Genomic DNA, 17,275 nt, shown 5'->3' on the forward strand with positions numbered 1-17,275 from the left:
CCGGCTAAGGCAGTCGGTCGCCGGTCATTGGTCAGCCGCTCACAGCATCTCACGGCAGCTCTCGCCTGCCGGCCGCTCACGATGGCTGCCAGCCACTCACCGTGTCACACAGCAGCCCACGCCGACCTCCAGCTGCTCACGGCCGCCCAGCTCCAGGGAGAGCTGTTGTTCACAATCTTAGCTGTAGAGGGCGCGGCTCACTGGCCCATGTGGGAATCGAACCAGCGGCCTTGGCGTTAGGAGCACCGCGCTCCAACCACCTGAGCCACCGGGCCGGCCCTCAGAAATGATTTTAAACAGAGCATTTCCTATTCTGCGTGGAACCCTTGTTCAAAAAACTGACGATGTGCGAGAGTAATACATTCCACCTCATAAAGATCGCCATTTAGGGAGCATGCCATTCGTGGACTCCGTGAGTTGGTCAGAGCTGACGGAGCGGAGATGCCAGCACTGGGGGCGGGGCCAGCGAGCGGCGTGGGGCTGCCGCATTCTTCCTCATCAACCAAAGGCCAGGGCGGGTCAGCAGCCAGTGGATCAAAAAGAGTTTATTTTGAATATTTAATTTAAAAAATCATACCTATGACATGTGCTACAGAAATTTACATATGGTGATTGCATATAAACCCGACCGAATTGTGGGAAAGCGAGATGACACACAACTGCCCGTCGGGGAAGAAAAGGCCCGCCAGTCACTGTCCCAGACGCCGGGAGCACTGCTCCTGCTCGCTTCCTGTTTTCAGCAAGTCAGTCACATTTTACTGTCACTCAGCATGATACTTTGGCAAAACAGCATGGCTCCCTCGCTGGAAGGCGTCCCTGGCAGTTTACGAGAAGGAAGGCACCTGTGTCCGGCAGCAAAGTGGTCTGTTTTCCATCCAACAGACACGTGTACGAGTGACATCAGCCACGTGCAGGCCCCCAAATCCCGGAGACAGAGACAGCAGCGGGGGCAGTCTTGAAGTGACACTGCACTGCGGGGGCAGAGGCGAGGGCTCAGCAGCCCTAGGTGGCTGGGGCGTCAGGGGAGCTGAGGGACCGACAAGAAGGGACACGCGGGACAAAGTGCGGGGTCGCTGCTGAACTCGCCTGCAGGATTTCAGAGAGTGAAAGGCTTTCCACCTGGCGTCAAAGCTCACCTACTTTCTAGCAATTTCCTCGATTCAGACTGTCGTGCCCTTCCCTCTTCCTCCCAACACTGAGACTCGAGGGACTTCCTTCCGGGGACAGTGACCTGGGCCTAACAGCCACACGGCCGTTGTCGGAGCGGCAGGTGATGAAGTGAAAGATGGCGAGTTTGTCACGGGCCCCCCTGCTGACCACGGGGACAAGGCCAGCGTGCACTCAGGAGAACCAAGGGTCCCTGAAGTGGCTCCACGTGACACTCAATTTGGCAACAGAAGAAAACACCTTAAATGCATAAAAACAATTCCCAAAGTCCTCCTAAGGAACACGATTACAATATATTAGCAAATTCTGTGGCATAAACATTTCCAAAAGCATCGGCGAGAGTATTAAATATAAAAGCAGTACGTCCACTCCCCTGGCCGCCTGCAGGGCCGACAGGCGGGCAGGCCTGGTCGCGGTGGGCCGGCAGCCTACTGCCGCAGCTCCACGTAGTTGGCCGGGAAAAGCCCGTACCTGCCCTGGCACAGGCCGCGCCACCAGCCGTCATCAATCATCTCGATGTTGGTGATGACGTCATCAGGGTCGAAGGAGATTTCATCATCGCCCGCTAAGGAAAAAGCACAGAGAGTGACGGTGACATTCAGCATGCCCTGCCCTGCCAGGAGGAGGCCCACCGGCCAACAGGAGCCAACAGCATCCCACCGGGGGTTGGTCTGCGCTGGGACAAAGGCCATGCATGGTCTGCCACACACCCAGCAGTGCGACCAAGATGCCGCGGAACCCTTCCCACGCTTCGAGCACTGAGCCCACCCATTCTCAGGCCTGAAACGGTGTGTGGGGCAGGGAAGTGAACGTGCCCACTCCCGACAGCCAGGCTTCTCGCTGCAGATGGGCACTGAGGAAGCAGCCGAGGCTGGCATGAGAGCAGCGGGCCAACTGGTGATGTTTGAAAACTGATGTCGACCCCTCAACCTCCCAGAACCCACACACATATAAATAAATGTACATGGACGTACATACATGGGGTGGGGGGTGCCAGCCACCAAGACAGGAGGCCGGACGGGAGTGGAGAAGCGCCCCAGCAGGGCTGGGGCTGCAAGTCTGAGGTGAAAGGACGTAGGGGGTTCACCAGACTCATCAGCTGCAAAGGGAGAAACGGGGACTGTGCGGTGGCGTTTGGCCGACACTCGCGGACCAGGTGACAGTGCACAGCACTGTGTGGGACGGAAGGAGGGGTGACAGGTGTCGTGGACCCAGGTGCTGCAGGGTGCAGAGGACAAAGCATGTCTGGGGCCTCCCTGCCAGGAGAGCAGGGCCTCAGCTGGGCCATGGGTCACCCCAGAGTGAAAGATACCAAGGACCTTAAGGGCAGGCAGAGGCTACGGGCTACTGCAGGTGGAGGGGACCAGAGGTGGCAGGGAAATGCAGGGAAATGCAGGGAACTGGCCCAAACGTGACAGAAGGTGGTGTTGGGACGGCCAATAAAATGGGACCAGTCTGTAGACATGTTTCAATGGTGACTTTCGCACCTGGAGGCTGGAGTGTCCTTTTATGGGGCACAGTGTCCTTGGTTTGGGGGAATCCACACTAGGGTTTTAGGGGGCAATGGGCATCCCTACAACTAGCTGCATGCAGATGGTTCAGAAAATGACCAAAGGTAAACGGGTGTGTGTACGTGCATGTATGCGTGTGCGTGTGTGTGTCTACAGAGAGATGGGACTTCAGTAACTCTGAAATTATTTCAAAATAAATTATTTTTTTTAATTGTAAGTTAGCATTTAAAAAACTGTAATAACACTTTAAGTCAGATTCTTACGCAACCAGCTCCTGGGAAAGGAGCGTAAGGTGGGAAATGGTGCTGAGCCCCCTGCCCCGTGCCGCTGTGGGTCCCTCACCTGCTTGGTAGTCATAGAGCGCGATGGCTGTGATCCCAAGGTCGTTTTCGTACTCATCATAGGTGTTTTCCTCTAAAGAGAAACCGAGACACAAGACCTGAGAAGTCACCAGAGTTGCATGCAGCCGTTTTCACTGTTAGAGCCCTTCCCAAGGGCGGGGTCCGGAAGCGTCAGGAGACACGTGGCTGGAAGGGCTGGGAGCTACTGGGGACAGTGGGCTGTGGGCGTCAGGCACCTTCTAGCCATAGGACTCCAGGTGTAAGGAGCACACCCCAGTTCCCAGCACTGACACCCCCAATGACACCGTTATCTTGACAGGTATCAAGACAGCTTTCAGGGTATGGTTTTTAAATTTTTAAGGTTTAAACTTTCAGGAAGGGCATATCGTGGAAAGTAAATGGCCAGCGGGAGGCAGCGGGATGATCAGACCTCTCGCGCCACCCTCGGGGAAAAGGTCCCGGCTCTGCTGATCCCAGTTCTCCTGTTACTCCCAGTGGGTGAGGGGCCTGGGTAAGTCTGGCCGAACACATTACAGGAAAGCTTGCCTTTGAAAATAAGAGGCTGAGTGCACTGTTCACCCACCTAGACTACCTGTGAGGATTCAGAGGGCACGGAAACCATCTTTGAGGACCCCAGGACCCTAGGGCCACTTAGGGCTGGGCTCTCCGCTCTGGAACACGCTCAATAGCAGAAGCCCCTTCCTCCTTCACGCCCACGTCTACCCAGCATCCCCAACACAAGCAGGGAGCTTCCTGGAACCCCCACAAGAGGCCGTACCAAGCCCCCTGAGGTCTAGGGGAGCAGGTTAGTCAATGGGGACGTGAGCCCATGTTCACAGAGGAACTTAATGGGCACCCCTCCCCCGGGATCAGCGCAGGAGAGCCCCGTACCTCCTTGGTAGTGGCCCGGGGCCTCCGTGGTTTCGTAGACGGCCTCAGGGGCGTAGGCCAGGCCCTGCTGGCTGCCGGCCTCTCGGTAGTCAGTGGGCCCCCGGCTGTACTCAGGCTCAGGCTGGCTCACGGGGCCTCTGCTGCTCGGCTCGGCCTTGAACGGGACCGCGTCCTGGGGGAAGAGTCAGGGAGACATTTCACGTGACCTGTGCTGGGTCTCTGACACACGGACCACTAAGTCCCAGGCGGGACTGAGAAAACAGGCTAAGGAGCCATTATCAGCTGACGTTTGGAGAAGGCTCGGATTCTAATTGTGGTACAGTACTGTCAGGAAGATCATGTGCCACTGCCTCCTGAAAAACCCCTCCTCATACCCCGACACCCCAAAGTCCTGCAGTAACTAGGCCCCCACTCCTGCCAGGAACCGATGCCTGCGTCACAGCGGTCATTTCCAGGCCCCCCAAAGCAGCGGAGGGCCGGCCGGCCAGCCCTCTTTTCTCACACAGCGGCTTCACAGGGTCACCCATCGCGTTGCCCAGAGCAGCCCAGCAGGCAGACGGCGGGACTGTCCTAACTGAACCCTCAAGTGGGGGGTGTGACCAGCGGGCCACCTACAAGTGCAGAGGAAATCCACAGCAGTGACCCCTCACCGTGACTTCTGAGCCCTAACCAAAGTTCCGAGCTATTTTCATCAACAGTGGCTTTACACAGCCTTTCTGACCAGAATCCATCTGAAGGCACCCCGGTGGCTCAGAGAAAGCAAGGCCTACACAGAGAGGCCCCAGTAAGAGCCAGTGTCAGGCACGGGCTTCTCACGGAGGCCAGAGAGAGAGGGGACGCCACCTCCAGGCCACTGAATGGTTAAACTGCTGGGAAGTGACAGGCCCTGAGTCTCCTCTGGGCAAAGAGAAGCCAGTCATGGTGTGGGGCTACCACGACCAGGTAAGTAATGGGGACATCGCCCTCCTCTACTCCTGGCAACGTGACCCGCCAGGGCTGCCGATCATAGGACACACGTCCCTCCACGCTAAGGATAGCATGTCATCCAGACTTCTCAAAGGAACAGCTTCTCAGTGACTGGCCCAGCAGTGGAACGTGACGAGGCGGACGGCTCAAGGCCTCCCTTTCCACTGGATTAGAGCTACAAGGCCACGTGCATACCTGCCCCGGAGTCCGGAGGACACAGCTGCCATGCAGAGGAAGCAGCAGCTCAAGGAGAAGACCCTAGTGGTGATGAGGCCGTGGCCCCCCCTTTCTGGCCCCCCCAGGCCCACTGCCCCAGCCCAGAACTCTCCACGGTCCTCGTCCCCTTTATGCCTCAGGGGAGCTGAGTTAGTTTTCGTCCCTTGTGACTCATTGACCTCTGAGTGATGACATCCAGGTGGAAGAAGACAGATGTATGAACCAGGACAGTGGCTGCGGGGACAGAGAGGGGACGAGATTCAGGTCTCGACCTGGCGTGGTTATGGACGGTGGTGGCAGAAGGGCTCCTGGGAGAGGCAGGTGCACATACAGCCCGTGCAGGAGGCTAGAGACGAGGTGGAGGGAGGGAGGGAGGCAGGCCGCTGGTCAGAGATGAGAGGAGCACGTGGGGGATCATGTCAGCAGGTCTTTGGGACAGAGGCCGTCGGTCACAAGGTTCCGATGACGGGAGAGAGGAGAAAGGGCCAAGGACAGTCTCCAGACTGAAGGAGACGAGGGAGCTGGCGGGGCGGCCAGTGAAGGGAGGGCTCGTGGGAGAGCAGCAGCTTGGTACTGGGGATGTGGGTTCTAGAAGGGGGTGTGGTCAGCGTCACAACAGCAGAGGAAGTGAGACCAGAAATCGTGACCCCGTGGCATCAGGAGAACTCACTGGGGGACAGCAGCTGGGGAAAGTGGGGGCCCAGCTGGGGGCCGTGAGGGGTGAGAGGCGTGCCGTGCGCTCCCTAACACCGAGGGCCACTCTCCAGGCCGCCCTCTCAGGATGGGCAAAGCAGAGCGGTGGGGGGATCCCTCTGTCCACGAGGCACAAGCTGGGAAGGGTGTCTGCGGAGTCGAAATGGTGACACCAACCTCATAAATGGGGCTCGAAGGCGGCCTCTCCTGGACGGGCTGTGGAGTGGGGGACGCGGGCGGGGTTTGCTTCTGGGCTCTGGCTTGCTCCTGTAACAGAAAGACAAGCAGCCGTCCGAACACTGCCGGGTCCCCCTGGATCACTGACAGTGGCCAGCAGATGGGCCCACCCGCATCAGGGCACACTCACTGCCAGAGGAAAGAGCAGCTCCCCGCGTGGAGCTGAAGCCCCCGGGGGTGTAAGTGTAACTCTGCTTTGCATGAAGGTCATGCCGTCAGCCAAGCACTGCCAACAGAGCCTCAGGGGCCCACAGGCCTCCTGCCACCACCATATAAACAGACTGATGTGGCTCAGTCAGAAGGCAAGCGTGCTGTCACTGAGCTGCGACTGTGTCCCCCCATTCCTGACTCAGCTGATTTAGATGAGGAGATCTGGGGCTCTGAGCTGATGATGTAATGCACCGAGGCTCTGGGGACCTTTCAAGTGGGGTGAATGTATTTTGCACGTAGGAGAATGTATTTTGCACGTAGGACGGACGGACGTGAACCTTTGGGGGCCAGAAGCAGACTGTGGTGGACAGAATACTGGCCCCTCAAAGATGTCAACGTCCCAATCCCAGATCCTGTGAGTACGTGACCTCACGTGGCAAAAGGGAATGCAGACGAGAAGAAGTGACGATCAGGAAAAGTGCTGATGAGCGCAGAGGTGAGAAGGGGCCACAGCCAGGACTGGGGGCGCCTCTAGCGGCCGGGAAGGCAGGGAACGGACTATCCCTGGAGCCTCCGCAGGAACGCGACACCTGTCAGAACCGCGTGTAGTTTTAACCAAGTTGTGGTCATGAGATGCAGCAGCCACAGGAGCTGGAGCAGGCGGCCAGAGGGTTGGCTTTTTCTCCATGTTACAGTTGAGGAAACTGAGGTGCAAGAGCGGTGAGTGGCACGCCCGGGACACCCACCAGGGAGCAGCAGCAGGCCCCTCGGCCAAGCTGCCTCGGGAACAGGGGCTACGGAAGTGCTGTCTCGTACAGAACATCTCCGGCCACAGCTCTCCACCCGGGGGACCCTGCCTGATGGCACCACCAGCAGTCACAAATTTGACATCACTCGGAACCATCAAACACGGGAGGCAGGAGTTTTCCTGAAGGGGCTGCGCCAGGACGGGGCGGGGGGTGGGGGGGCTACCAGAGAGGCCGCTCGTTTACATCTGAGTCACCTGGACAAGGGTCTGTGACAGCCCCGGCAGGTACAGAGACGCTCCTTCTCGGGGGCAGGCTACCGAGCCTGAGTCACGCCCATGCGGCCCATGTTGGTGTCCCACCTGCCAGGGCCACTCAGATGTGAGCCACTGGCAATCCTACTTGTGGAGCGTCTTCCCACAACCACAAGGGTCCTGAGTGAGCAGTGCTGTGCGGGGCGGGCGACGCCGGTGACAGGCCGCAAACAGGACAACACAGAAGGACAGCAAGGGAAGCGCGAAAGGTAAGAGGCTGGATAATGACCGAAGCCTTCTCTCAAGCAGCCGATCCTCTGCATTGTTTGAAAGCTGACGGGACTCGGGGGCAGGGGTTCAAATACCCAGGCATAAACTGAGGAACGCGTTAATTATTCGAAAACACGACCAGGATTTCGGGAAAAGGTGACTTATAGTGTCTATCTGTGTGTTAAACAACAAAGAAAAACCAACAAACATCTTACTGAAGACCATAAAAGAGAGAGATCTTTAAAAGGTTCTAGCAATTTAAGGACTGATAAATGGTAACTATACAAATTCATTATTCCAACTTCTGTGCGCGTAACCAGTCACAAGCCAGCCCGGACGACGGGTGTGCCATGCAGCCCAGGGTGCGGTGTGGCTACCCACCTAGGTGTGTGCACGTGCCCTCTGCGATGCCCGCACCCCATCGCCTACGACACGCGGCACGTGAGCGGACATCTGGGCTTATTTCGTTCACTTCCTGCCTGTTGCACTGTAGTTCTGTCCACCCTCCCCTCTCCCTCAATGGCGTTTTCAGAGGCTCAGCCACTGACTGACCTGGGGGAGTAAAGGCCCACCGGGTTAAGTAGGGCTTTCCAGTTTCCCAAACAGCTGCGTGTGCATTATTTCAGATTCTATGTCCTAACTACCCCAGCAAGAGTTGTGCAAGTGTTTCCACCCGCATTTCACAGACCAGTGAGCTGACCTGCCACTATTAGTGGCTGCCCAGTTAGTAGGAAAGTGTGAGAACCAGAGCCATCAGCCATCAGCCATCCGGACCACCAGGAAAGCTCCAGGAAGGCCAAAGCCCACGCCGTCCTGCGTACTTCCTCCTCTCCCACCCTACTTGCTCTAGTGGACGAACAGTACGGAGCCCCACGAAGCAGCAGCTGACCAGGTGACAGGAGTAAGGGCTGCAAAAGAGACTACCCTGCTTCTCACGGGGACCCCTCTTCTGTCCCCAACTTCCTTCCGGAAAGAGCGCGGGCTGCAAGGTGACAGGGAGGACAACGGCTGCTGGGGAAACCGGGACAGGAGCTCAGTACAGGGAGAGGACAACAGCGAGATCCTCGCGGGCCACCGTGCACAGGACAGCAAGCTCAGCTAGTGTCTCCTAGTACCTGGTGGTCCACAGACTCCATATGTGTGGCCACAAGTGCAAGTTTCTAAGAGCGCAGCCTTACGCGGGAGTTCAAAGTGCTTCCTAGTGAAACCCTCTGGACCACAGAGGGAGGAGCCCAAGCTGAGGCCCAGGGCCGGCGCACACGCACTCGCGGGAGCCCGGCCGCGCCGCCTCTCACTCACCTCCAGCTGCCGACGGGCCTCCTCCTGCTCCCGTCGCTCCTTCGCCATCCTCTGCGCCCTCTCCGCTTCCACCTTCCGCCTGTCTTCTTGTTCTTTCTCCTTCGCGAGGTTTTCAAAGTTAGCTCTGATATTGCTGGTTTTGCTGTTGACTAGAGGGGAGGGGAGGAGAGATTTCCGTCCGACATCAACACCCCCGTCTCCCTGAACCAAGGCCACTCCCGGGGTGACCACCCGTGGGAACAACCGCGAAGGGAGACGTCCCCGGATGCCGGCCCAGCCCAGCCACCACAAACCAGCCCTGTGCCTTTCTGTCCACTCCAGTCGGGGGGGTGGACGAATAGCACGAGCCTGGTATTTGGGGCACTTTTATATTCCAAATGGAGCTATATTCTTCACCACTACACACTCAAGGAAAACAAAGCCAACGTCCCGTGGCGATGCCCTTGATAAGACTGCAGAAAGTACTGATGCTGACGGACTCTCAGCCCTGAGCACAGCTCTGGATCTTTCCAGTGACAAATGGGAGGGCACACACACTACTGCTGCTGAGCGGGGACGCTCAGCGCTCGTCACAAGGAAAACCGGTGGACTGTCTAAGCAGCAAGTTGAACTCAGACTCAGGTCTGCTTGGGTCTGTGGAAGACATTTTTTCCAAAACGAACGAACAGAAAAGCCACCGCAGTAACTGCTGTCAATGGGACAATTCAGCTTTCAAGCCCCATCGGGAAAACGTGGACCTGCCACCATGCGCACGGCGATCTCCCAATTTTACTTACAGACTTTCTGAGACGACTGACGGCAACCTTAACGAATGTAGTGTTTTGGACACTGTATGATGAACTGAAATTCACCACTGGGAGGTCACCGAAGGCAGTGACCCAGTGTTTTCCGACTGCCCAGTACGAGTTACAGACCACGCTGTGAGAGAACCACTCAGGCACCGCCTGGGCGGCCTCGAAGGAGGGCGCCCGCAGGACCCAAGGAGGCTCTGGTGACGCCCTTCCCTTCCGCAGTGGCAGATGTGGATGAGTCCCTGTTTTCTTCCTGAATAATCTGATTTGTCGCAGCAGCAACAGCTGTCAGAACCTACTGTCTCGTCGGAAGGACATTTACAGAAACGCAAAACGGTGCCATCCTCCTACATGTTTTGTTTTGTAAATGTAGTTCTTTTCTCACAAACAGTATTAAAGTATGACGGTTTTATCATTTTGAACTAATAAAACTTGAGCATCTTCTGTTTATATCCTAACCCAGTAAAGATGAGCAGAGATCACCCATGTCCACAGCTTCTCTCGGGGGTCCTCTATGACCCCACAGAAGCCGTGTCCTGACCACAGAGTCTGAGGACCACTGCCCTGGGCACCCAGTTGACAAAGGTGACTTTCTTTCTACTTTCGGTTTATCACCACTTTCAATCACGAGTAACATTGTCTCCAGTTAACCGTACCGTGGAGGGCAGGGCCCCGTGACGGGACTGCATGCCCCGCAGGTGCCTTTACACGCAGCTGTCCCCTCAAGGTCAGACCACAAGCAGCCTGGTGCTGGGCCCATGAGTGGGGACAGGAGAGCTCGCCCCCGTCAGCGCGGGCGTCAGGGCACAGGCCTCTGGTCCTGGCCGCGGCTGACAGGCGCACTGGCTGGCAGGGGCTGCAGGGCCATAGGACCCTTGTAAAACCTGGTCCCCGGCAATGAGAAGGCGCCTGCGGACGTGCCAGTGACCAGCTCTGCTTCGGGAAGCAGCCCCCAGAACAGACCCTACTGCCAGGGAGCTGCCACACGCTGTGTCTGAAAGGCGCACTGACCCTCCACGACACCTTCCATCAAAAGGGTCACCAAGACTTTCCCAAAGATACGCTCCCATCAATGCTCCATCTCTCCCACTCCCATCTGCCAATGACCCTCTGTCCTCAGTGTTTTCCCGGGAACAACTCCCAGCATGGAATTTCCTCCTGGGAAAACCGTAGTGCTGTTGGGGGTCTGCTAGGACTTACCTGCTTCCACGGGGACCGTCTTCTGGTAAGTGGAGGCTACCTTGGTGACATCCTCAAAGGTGGAAGCATTCTACCAAGACAGGAAAGGCAGATCAGGAGGGCACTTTCTCTCCTCTTCACACGCCGTGACCCGTTCCTCCCACCCACAGGTAGGTGGTTCCCTCTATCACGGTTAACAGGAGCCACACTCACCGCCACACACAGGCCTCTCACCTCCTGCCCGAAGCCACCCCAGGGGCCCCACGTTCCCTGTGTCCCCCCCAGGGTCTCCCTACACATCCCCAAGATGCTCTGGTCTCTTCCATCTTAAAACAGCACCCCCCGTTTGGGCGACCACTGCACAGCTTACCTGGACCACGAGGTGAAGGAGGCCGGAAGCAGCCGACTCCGTGGCTCCCCTCCCCACACAGCCCAGACCCCTCCAAGGTCCCCCTCCAGACCCCCAAAAACGCCCTCTCCAGGACTCGAAGGGCCACCGCATCGCTCACCCAGACATGGCCACACCCGCAGAACCACTGCAGGGTGACCCCTCAGACCAGCACCGCCGGACCCGTGGGTGCCCCCATCTCGCTGGGCACCCTTCCCAGTCTCCTGCCACCAGCCTGACCACTGGCACCATGCAGGTGCAGTCCTGGGCCCGTCACCACTCTGCAGGCCCCCCAGGTGTCCCACCAGCCCCCACTCCACACCTGCACTGTCCTCCCCTACACGTCCGACTGGCAGCACCAGAGCCCGTCTTCCAGCAGCCCGACCTCGCCGCACCCACACCTGCTCCTTCACCGCCCTCCTGCAGTGGCCCTGCCTTTCTCCCCGTCACCCATAGAGCCCACCGGCCACACCACCCGCGCTGCTGAGGTCAGGGCTTCATTCCCACTGCGCCAACCCCGGCCTGAGCCGTCACCGCACCCCACTCAAACCACAGAAGCCACCTTCCAACTGGGGCCACGGCCTCACAGCTCCACCCTCCCCCAATCCAATGCCACACTACAGCCAGGAGCTTCTAAATCGGGTCCCATTCATGTCACTCGCCTACCAAACCTTTCCGGGCCACTCAGAGCTTATCTATGAAGTGGAAACCTCACAGGGTCTGGTCTGCAGGCCGTGAAGGACCCTAGCAGCGCCTCTCCCCTGCCGTCCTCTGCAGTGCACCCCTAACAAGCTTCTCTTAGACCTTCGTATCTGCAACACCCCCGTCCCACCATGTGCCTCTGCTCCCATCTCCCAGCCCCACTTCTCCGGCAATCTCCCCCCACCCTCCACAACTGAACTCACACTCACTTCCTGAGGACCTTCCCAGACCGAGCTGGAGCCCCGTGTCCTGCCACACGCTCCCGGGACCCACAGAGGGTCAAGTGGGGTGTCCCTGAATGACAGCTGTCTGTACGGGCAGCTCCAAACCCAATGGGAGCAGAACTCCATGAGGACCAGCTCTGCTGTCCGTGACCTTGGGCCACGCAGAGGACTGGGCAGGGGGGCCTGCATCTCTGTTCAGCTGAAATGACAGGAGATGGAAGCCACATCCACTCCCAAGTCTGATATTCGGACATGGCTGCACTGGAGTCGAATAATCATCGGACGTGCTGAAGACCAACCGAATGGGGTGCTGGGACCAGTCAGAAGTGACAAGCCCAGCAGAGGAGCCCCTGGTGAAGGAAACAAGTGTTTCCACGGAGCAGCTGCAAGAGGCAGCCGAGGGGTTAGGACCCGGCTTCTAGGTGGACGCTATCCAAGGACACCAATGTTCTGGGTCTGCGCGCGTCCATCGCGTGTGGTACTGAGCTCTCCGGACATGGCCAGTGTGACCAGGAACTTCCTCTCCAACATGGTTTACGGCTTACGACTTTGAATTCAAACAGCCACGGGTCCTAGAGGCTCTTGTGTTGGCCCTTGAGCCGAAGTGCCTGGGTTGCAATGGCGGCCCAGCCCTCACCACTGGCCTGCCTGGGGGGGGCTTCTGACTGAAATGGGACAGCGACAGGCCCTGCCTCACAGGAGGCCAGGCACCCGTGGAGCTACCTCACCACCACGGTGATGACAAAGGCCTGAGGTCAATGGCTGCGCTTCTGAAAACCCGAGCCAGGCGCCCTGCTGGGAGCAGCCCAGAACAGCGCGGCGACACCCACAGCGGCACACCTCCCGCACACGGCAGCAGGCAGCAGGCAGCAGGCCCCGGGTCGGCATGCCTACCTTGTCCATGCGGTCCTTCTGTACCCCGTACTTCCCGCCGAATCCTCTGGCGTAGTCTGGAAGGTGGCACAACACAACACTTACGTCTCAGGCTGAGGCAAGCACGGCGCCGACGGCACACGCATGCACACAGGTCCAGAAACAGCCCTGAAGACGCCCCCCCCAGCCAGAAGAAACGACATGCCCCAAACGCTGCGTGAGTGTGTGCTTGCAGGTCTGACAGGGCGTTTCGTTTCTCCTGGCAGCCCTCAGGCGGTGAGGCAGGAGAGGCGTGTGCATGCTTTCCGCATCCTTCGGGGGGTTCGGGGGTGGGCAGCATGAGCCGAGGGGACGCGCGCAGGCCCCGCAGTGAGCCACTTCCCAGCACAGTCTTCCCCCAGCCCCGGCCTCAGCCTGCCCTCCCTCCACTCTGCCTCTGTGGAGCGCTAAAAAGGAGGCTCAACCCAGGCTTTCTCTTGCTTTTTCAAAAAACAATTCCACAGGAAATTCTACCAGCCACATACTTATGTGGCAGCCACACAGATCTATCTACATGACAGTCACCGTCATGCAGAGTTAACGCTACGTGGGGCTGAGGCCATCGCCACGCGGTCTCCTTCCCCCAACCCCCCCGAATGCTGTTGCGTGTCTCTGACTGCGACCGAAAGCCTGAATTCTGCCCTGTACTCGTTTTCCCATCATGTGTCCAGGTTCTAAAACCCAAGTCCAAATTTTGACAGTAATTGGAATAAATAGTTGCTCTAAGGAAAAACGTGTTTGCCATTTGGACAACCAATATATACACCCTGAAACGTCTATCTCTTTCTAGCTTGTGTACATACCGTTTGGCTCTGTGTGAACTTATACATAGACGGTGTCATCGAAAAACAAAACAAACAAAAAACAAAAACACCCCTCACTCTGAGCCAAACAAATAAATAAATAAATAAATAAAAGGACGACCACAAATGACACACAGAAACCACACGGAACACGCCTGCCCCCGAGCCTGTGGTGGGAGCCCGTGGTCTGGGTGAAGCGAACACACCCTCCTTGTCTCGGAGGCAGTAGGCCGGCTTCCTCAATTACTCACAGAAGCCATGGTCACAGCAAGAGCTCCTGCAGGAGGCGGCTGGGAGATGAGACACCCCATGCCAGAAACTAGTCACGTTATGAGGCTGGGATGACATAACCTGGAAACCACGATCACGTTTTACTAACACAGATCCCCAAGGTTACAGGGAGCACGGGGGCAGAAGGGGTGCGAGTTACTATCGCTCCAACATAAAACTGGGCCTAAAACACCCATGTGCCTCAACAAGGGACAGTGGGTGGCTCGGAGGGCTGAGCCCTGAAGTCTGTGCTGGAAGTGGCTACACTGCAGGGGTGGGACGCGGGGGTGGGGTGGGGGGGCTGATGAGCACTGTGCCTTGCTGGGACTCGTGCTTGGCCAGTCTCTCCTTGTAATCAAACCCCACAGCACTGGAGTCCTGCCTCTCGGACTGAACACCAAATCTGCCTCCGAAACCAGTCTTATAATCTGAAAATCCACAAGTGACAGTGGAGAAAACACCAAGAGAGGAAACACAGTTTGGTTAAAATCGCACGAGCTGGTTTAGAGAAAGCAGGAGCTCTCCCGAGGTCGGTGCTGAAGAGCCAGCTCCCAGGGTCATGGTCCAAAGTGGCTTCAAAAGATTACGGAATAAACTTAACATCTGAGCACTTCAGCCCATATCTGTATTTGAAACGATTCAGTAAAGCCACTCCACGTTCAGGACCTTTCTAGGGCCCTAGCACGCTGCAGACAAGAGAATGTGTCTCTGTGCACGTGAAGAGACACATTACACGCAGTCTTACACAGCAGCGTCAGGAGCCCCACTCCTGACTGTGCTGGGTGAAGGCTGGGGGGACGTCGGGTCCCACACGACATCTCCCCCCCAGGGACCAGGCTCCGCTATGGTGAGCAAGTACTTCCGGGTGGAGAGGAAGGTCTCCTTTCACCAACTTGATCAACAAGAGTTCACGGGCTGGGGACCCCGTCGCCCCTCCGGCTGAACGAGGGCAGGAACGGCACTCCCAGAACGCACCAGCAGGGCTGGCTTCCTAAGGTGACCACCCCGCCTTCCCACCAGCAGCTCTCCCGCTTGGGAGGGGACCAGGAATCCTACGCTGGCTGAAGGGTTTTCTCAAAACTGTGGGAGGCCCAGGACCCCCCCCCCAGTGAGGACAGAACACCACTGCACAGAAATACAGCAAGTACTCAGCATGTCAACGGACTGGTGACTGACAACCAGCCAACCTCCAAAAGGGCCCCAAGAACGAGCGTGAACGTGGACGTACCTTTCTGGGAGTCGTGCAGCTGCAGCCCCTCCTGGTGATCCCAGCCCAGGGCACACTTGTCTTGTCTGTCCGTCTGCACACCAAACTTTCCTCCGAACCCTTTCACGTAGTCTACACAGACAAGACAAGGCCATGACCCCAGATTAGTGGGCAGTGTGGGTAACAGGCAGAAAGCACATTGTCCTCGCAGTGAATACCAACAACTGGCTGTGCCTTCTCTCTCTCAGGTCTTTGCTAAAACTCTGGCTGACGTTCAAAGGACCTCCTATAGGACGCCCGGGAGAAAACCTAATCTCTAACCTGTTTTGTGAGGAAACACAGGTGGGGCCCCACCTCAGAAGCTCCAAGGCATGCGGCTTCAACCAGCACTAATGGGCCACCATTTACAAACAGACGTGCGACCCACGGCTGTCACCACAAACAACACTCCTGGGCTGTTGGATGCCCCTGAACGTGTGAGGATTTGTTTCTTATTTAACAGCTGTGTTTTGGGATTTGCTGTTTGAAACTGAATATTTAATTAGAGAGAGACAGGCTCTCTGGGGTTGCTGGCGAGTTCCGGCTTCCGTTTCTGCTCTGGTTACCACCTCGCTCACTAAAGCTGCCAGCCAGGGAGTAAGAGCGAAGCACCTTTCTGGGACTCGTGCTTCTCCGTTTTGCCTTGATATTCAAAGCCGACGGCGCTTTTGTCCACTTTGTCCTTGTCAACGCCGTACTTGCCCCCGAAGCCTCTGGAGTAATCTACAAACAAGAAAAGCATGTTTACACGGCAGTGACGAAACCCATGAGCACGCGTGGTCTCAGCAGTCCCTGGGATGTCTAGCACTCGGCTGAGCAAAACGGAACAGAACTCTCTTAGGCTCACAATACGGTCACTGACGAACACGGAAACCCTCAGAGGTACGACCTCTGAGTAACACCCGAAACACGAAGAGCAGCAGCTATGCAGATTAACAACTGAGCGCCCTATGCTCCAGAAGGTGGCACCAAATACTGGGTCATTACAAAGCCTGAGGTCAGGAGGAGCCATCAGTGCTGCTCTCAAAGGTCATGGTGTCTCTGGAACAAACGCGAGCAGAAGCGTGCCCACCTGGGAGCACCTTCAAAGAAACAGGGGAGACGTGGAGCATCTTCCAGAGACATCAGTGCTGCTCAGAGCTAAGCCATTTAGATAGTTCCTGTGACACTAAAGCATAGACGCGTTAATGGAACAGGATGCAAAGATCACGTCCCTTCCCAGAGGGCCTGGGGCTGAGGAGGACACTGAGGCGCGGAGGGCACACTGGCCGGGCTCCGGGCTTCCCACAGGCAGCACTCACTCTTCTTCCAGGGTCACGGGGACGGGGATGGACAACGGGTCCTGACACGTGGTGTGCGTACTGGGCAAAGGAGTACAGGTTCCAGTAAAGCACGCGAAGCCAGCGAAGAGGGAGCAATCAGGGTTTAAAGTCACCCCACACGGCAGGCAGAGGCTGCAAACCAAGTGCCAAGAAAGGGGCCGTGTGGCCTGCAGGCCGGTGTGCCAACAAGTGCCAGCAAGTGACGTCCGCGGCAGATCAGGCTGAGCGGCCCCTCAGGCCCACCGGCCTTTCCAGGGGAAATGCCAAGTCAGTGGTGTTTCCAGAGTTGGTTTTGGTTTGTTTTTAAAAGAAATCTGGGTTTTTCCAATATGCAAGCTGTTTTTCAATGTTGGCAATTATTCTTTAAAATTTAAATGTGCAGGCCGACGAAACAAACACTGCAAAGGACCAACAAATGTGACCTCTGTAGTGGGTGGCGAATCTTGCAGACATCCTGCACGACACCCCTCCAGGGGCCAAATGGGCCAAGGCTCAAAACTGACTGCCCAGAGGGCGGGGGCTGTGAAGGGAAGCGACAGCAGGCTCGAGGGACAGTTGGCCCACTGACATTTTAAATTCGGTGTCTTTGAACTCAGCAAAGCCGTTTCTACGAACGCATCATTTGAATACTCGCTTATGTATGTAAGACACAGGTACAAAAACATCCTCTGCACTTCAAACACTAAAGAACTGGAAA

The 17,275-nt window shown here is 57.1% G+C and overlaps 1 protein-coding gene across 5 annotated transcripts in view; it reads right to left on the reverse strand.

Annotated features, from left to right (window-relative positions):
* Positions 1-527: 527 nt before the first annotated feature.
* CTTN (cortactin) overlaps positions 528-17,275 on the reverse strand; it is a 29,727-nt gene continuing 12,979 nt past the window's right edge. For 3 of the 5 annotated variants that reach the window (XM_081064900.1, XM_081064901.1, XM_081064902.1), the window contains exons 9-18: positions 15,869-15,979; positions 15,239-15,349; positions 14,328-14,438; positions 12,920-12,975; positions 10,733-10,802; positions 8,742-8,890; positions 5,963-6,052; positions 3,911-4,082; positions 3,021-3,092; positions 528-1,732 (exon numbers count right to left, since the gene is read on the reverse strand). In XM_081064900.1, coding sequence (XP_080921026.1) covers positions 1,596-1,732; positions 3,021-3,092; positions 3,911-4,082; positions 5,963-6,052; positions 8,742-8,890; positions 10,733-10,802; positions 12,920-12,975; positions 14,328-14,438; positions 15,239-15,349; positions 15,869-15,979 — 1,079 coding nt within the window. In that variant the 3' untranslated portion in view covers positions 528-1,595. The remainder of the gene's footprint in view (positions 1,733-3,020; positions 3,093-3,910; positions 4,083-5,962; positions 6,053-8,741; positions 8,891-10,732; positions 10,803-12,919; positions 12,976-14,327; positions 14,439-15,238; positions 15,350-15,868; positions 15,980-17,275) is intronic. The other 2 variants (XM_081064903.1, XM_081064904.1) reach the window with 1 other exon arrangement.

This window comes from Rhinolophus hipposideros (assembly GCF_964194185.1).
Source record: "Rhinolophus hipposideros genome assembly, chromosome: 10".
In the NCBI taxonomy this organism is placed as follows: Eukaryota; Metazoa; Chordata; class Mammalia; order Chiroptera; family Rhinolophidae; genus Rhinolophus; species Rhinolophus hipposideros.